This window comes from Gavialis gangeticus, unplaced genomic scaffold (assembly GCF_001723915.1).
Source record: "Gavialis gangeticus isolate Ggan-Ray unplaced genomic scaffold, GavGan_comp1, whole genome shotgun sequence".
Taxonomy (NCBI): domain Eukaryota; kingdom Metazoa; phylum Chordata; order Crocodylia; family Gavialidae; genus Gavialis; species Gavialis gangeticus.
The window spans coordinates 2,149,847-2,152,773 of NW_017729016.1; the positions used below are offsets into that span (position 1 = coordinate 2,149,847).

Here is a 2,927-nt window from a genome sequence, read left to right on the forward strand (position 1 = left end):
CATCGCCACTGTATAGCACTAGACCGTCTTTGTGTAGCTGCGTCTCCGCGCTGCTGGACTCGTGTTGTCATGCATGGCCCTTATCTGCTTCTGTATGTACTGCCTGCCAGCCCGTGCCCGCCCTCCGGCCCCATGCCGCATGGCCGGCTGGGACCTGCTGCCTACTCTGTGTTGTCTATGCTGGGGAGACATGGTTTGTAGTCGCAACCAGAGAATTCATCCAAGCAAAGGGCGTCCTGGTCCCTTGCTGCCAAGCTGGGGGAGGCTCTGATGCTGCTTGTTCTCCAGCTCCTGGTGTCTACAGGTGTCACACTGGCTTGTGCTCCCAGTTACGCCCTGCTAGTGCCAGCTCTCGGATGCTTAGCTACAAGGTGGTGGGAGTTCCCCCTAAGCATCATTTTCAGAGACAAGTGCTCAGCTTGATCCTAACCCAGGAGCAGCCACTTCCCCGCAGCTCAGCTGTGTGGCCTCAACCCCAGCAAGGGAAGCGCTGCCTCTATTTTAGCAATACAGACCAAGCGCCTTGGTGGCAGGGGGGAGTTGGGCTACAGAGAGGAAAGCTCCTGTGCTGTGTGCTTGGCTACCATAGAAGAGCAGGAGCATAGTCAGACAGCTTGATTCTGAGAGATCCTGGGTGGCCAACTCCCACTTTTTCAGCATCAGTGCCTTGGAAAGGCTGGGCCAGCAGGGCCTGCTGTGGGATGGGGGGGTACCACTGTGGACAGGTGGTTATAAAGCCCAGCTGTGACCAGGAGCAGCTACACTGGGCCATTCAGGGAGTCTAGAAGAGCAACCAGGCAGGCACCCCCTGCAGCAGGGCTCCCACTGCTTGAGAGATCACATACCTGATTTGCATTTGAACAGGAAGGCAGAAGTATAGGGTGTCTGGCCCTGCCAGCTCCTCCGGTGCAAGGGGCAGGCAGTTGGTGGAGGGCAGGGGGGGCAGCTCTGCCCTGGTGGCCCGCAATGAATTCTTGTCTCCCTCAACCACACCATTGCATCCCCGCATGTCGTGTCCCTGTCCGCACTTCCAGAGCCCTCATGGCTACAGCCTGCGCGCGTGGTGGCCAGGAGGAGCTGCAGCATGTCGTCGTGCCGCGTCCTGCACTGAGCCAGGTGCCCACGCCGGGCGCCCGGGCCGAGACGTACTTTTAAACAAACTATTTATTTGGGTTCCATTATTTTTTGAGACACAAAGAGGAACTCAGTTGTATTTTTTAAAGCTTTGAATTCTTGTCGTACCTCGTGTTCGATTCCTAATTTTACTGTGCTTATTAAAAAATGATCCTGAACTATGAGGCAGGCTCTTGTGTCTGGTTACCATGGAGAGGCAAGCTGGTGTGGGAGCCTGGCCCTGCGGAGTGGGCTCAGGGGTGACGTACAGAAATAGAGGCATTTTTCCCTCTGTAGCTGACTGCCAAACTGTGCCTGCTGCGCTGGGAAGCTACGTACAGCATAAGCTTGTGCATCAGTCCTCCCCTGCCAGCAGCAAGCTCTCAAGTGGCTGAGCTGCTCTGAAACGAGCATGCTGTGCAAAGGTACGGGAATCCTAACGCTTCCCTTATGTTGCTGAGCATAAGGCAGGCATCCCTGCTAAGCAGCACCCCCCTAGAAGGCATGAGTATATAGCTTGGGCTGCATGGAGAAGAGCTTTATAGGGCACAACCGCGGCTCAGCATCCAGCCCCATGCCTGTATCAGTGTAGGTTGTTCCCAAACCCCCTGCATTGGCACCTTTGTGAGCCCAGGTGGTCCTAGTCTGGAGCACCAAGGTGGCCGGATAAAAGTTGGACGAAGGGAGATCTCAGGCCCTGATTCCACCCACTACAAAGGGGTGCAGGGTCTGTGGGCACTACAGCTGAGGAACTGGGGTCTGAGTGTGGGTTCTCCCACTCCCTGGGTCATGCCCTTGAGTGTGGGGCAGTGCCCTGGGTTCTGCCCCTTGAAAGTGCCAGGGGAGGTGGGTACATGCTCATCTTCCAAGGGGCTGACAGTGCTAACCATTAGGCTGTAGGAGGAGGTGGTGAGGTCCTGTGGGGGGTGGGTGCATGGGGGATACAGCAGAGCAGGTGGTGGGAGGCACTGCCCTGGCGGCAGTGGCCTGATCCCAGTGGTCCCTCTTACGGTGCTGGGACCCAGGCACAGCGGCTGCCCAGGGTTTAAAGCACAGGCAGGCCTGGGATGGGGAATGTCGCAGCAAAGGTCTCCACCTCCTCCTTGAGGGCCTGCAGCGGCCCCTGGTACTTCTCATTGCCCAGGTGCTCTTTGAATTCCTTCAGCGTCGCCTTGGGACTCATGTCGCTTTGGACCCTCAGCGTCAGCTCAATGCCTGTGGGTACAGCAGGGGTTAATCAACCCACACAGGGCAGTCCAGTACTACAAGTCTGCCCCAACCCACAGGGTGGGTGCTGTGCCCCCGCAGCAATCGGAAACCCCAGGGCTGGGCTTTAACCCATCCTTGCCCTCAACCACTGGGGGAAGCTGAGCCCAGCTCCCAAGTTGCTGCTGCTCTCATCCTAGGTGTGGCTGGCTCTGCAGAGCAACCAACCTGCAAGGAGCAGGTCATAGTTTCATAGTTGGTTGGGTCGGAAGGGACCTGAGCAGATCATCAAGTCCGACCCCCTGCCATGGCAGGAAAGAGTGCTGGGGTCAAACGACCCCAGCAAGGTGATTGTTTAGCCTTGTCTTAAAGACCCCCAGGGTAGGAGCCAGCACCACTTCGTTTGGAAGTTGGTTCCAGATCCTAGCCGCCCTGACAGTGAAGTAGTGCCTCCTGGTATCTAGTCTGAATCTACCCTCTGCCAGCTTGTGACTGTTGTTTCTAGTCACTCCTGGTAGTGCTCGGGGGCACAGGGACTCCCCCAATGCCTGCTGGTCCCCTCTGACTAGTTTGTAACAGGCCACTAGGTCCCCCCTCAGCCTTCTCTT

At 57.2% G+C, this 2,927-nt stretch overlaps 1 protein-coding gene across 1 annotated transcript in view; it reads right to left on the reverse strand.

The window, feature by feature from the left end:
* Window positions 1-1,636: 1,636 nt before the first annotated feature.
* Window positions 1,637-2,927, reverse strand: part of SHMT1 (serine hydroxymethyltransferase 1) — a 10,654-nt gene continuing 9,363 nt past the window's right edge. Inside the window, exon 12 of the mRNA XM_019512682.1 lies at window positions 1,637-2,328. Within this exon, the coding sequence (XP_019368227.1) occupies window positions 2,159-2,328 (170 nt within the window). The 3' untranslated portion in view covers window positions 1,637-2,158. The remainder of the gene's footprint in view (window positions 2,329-2,927) is intronic.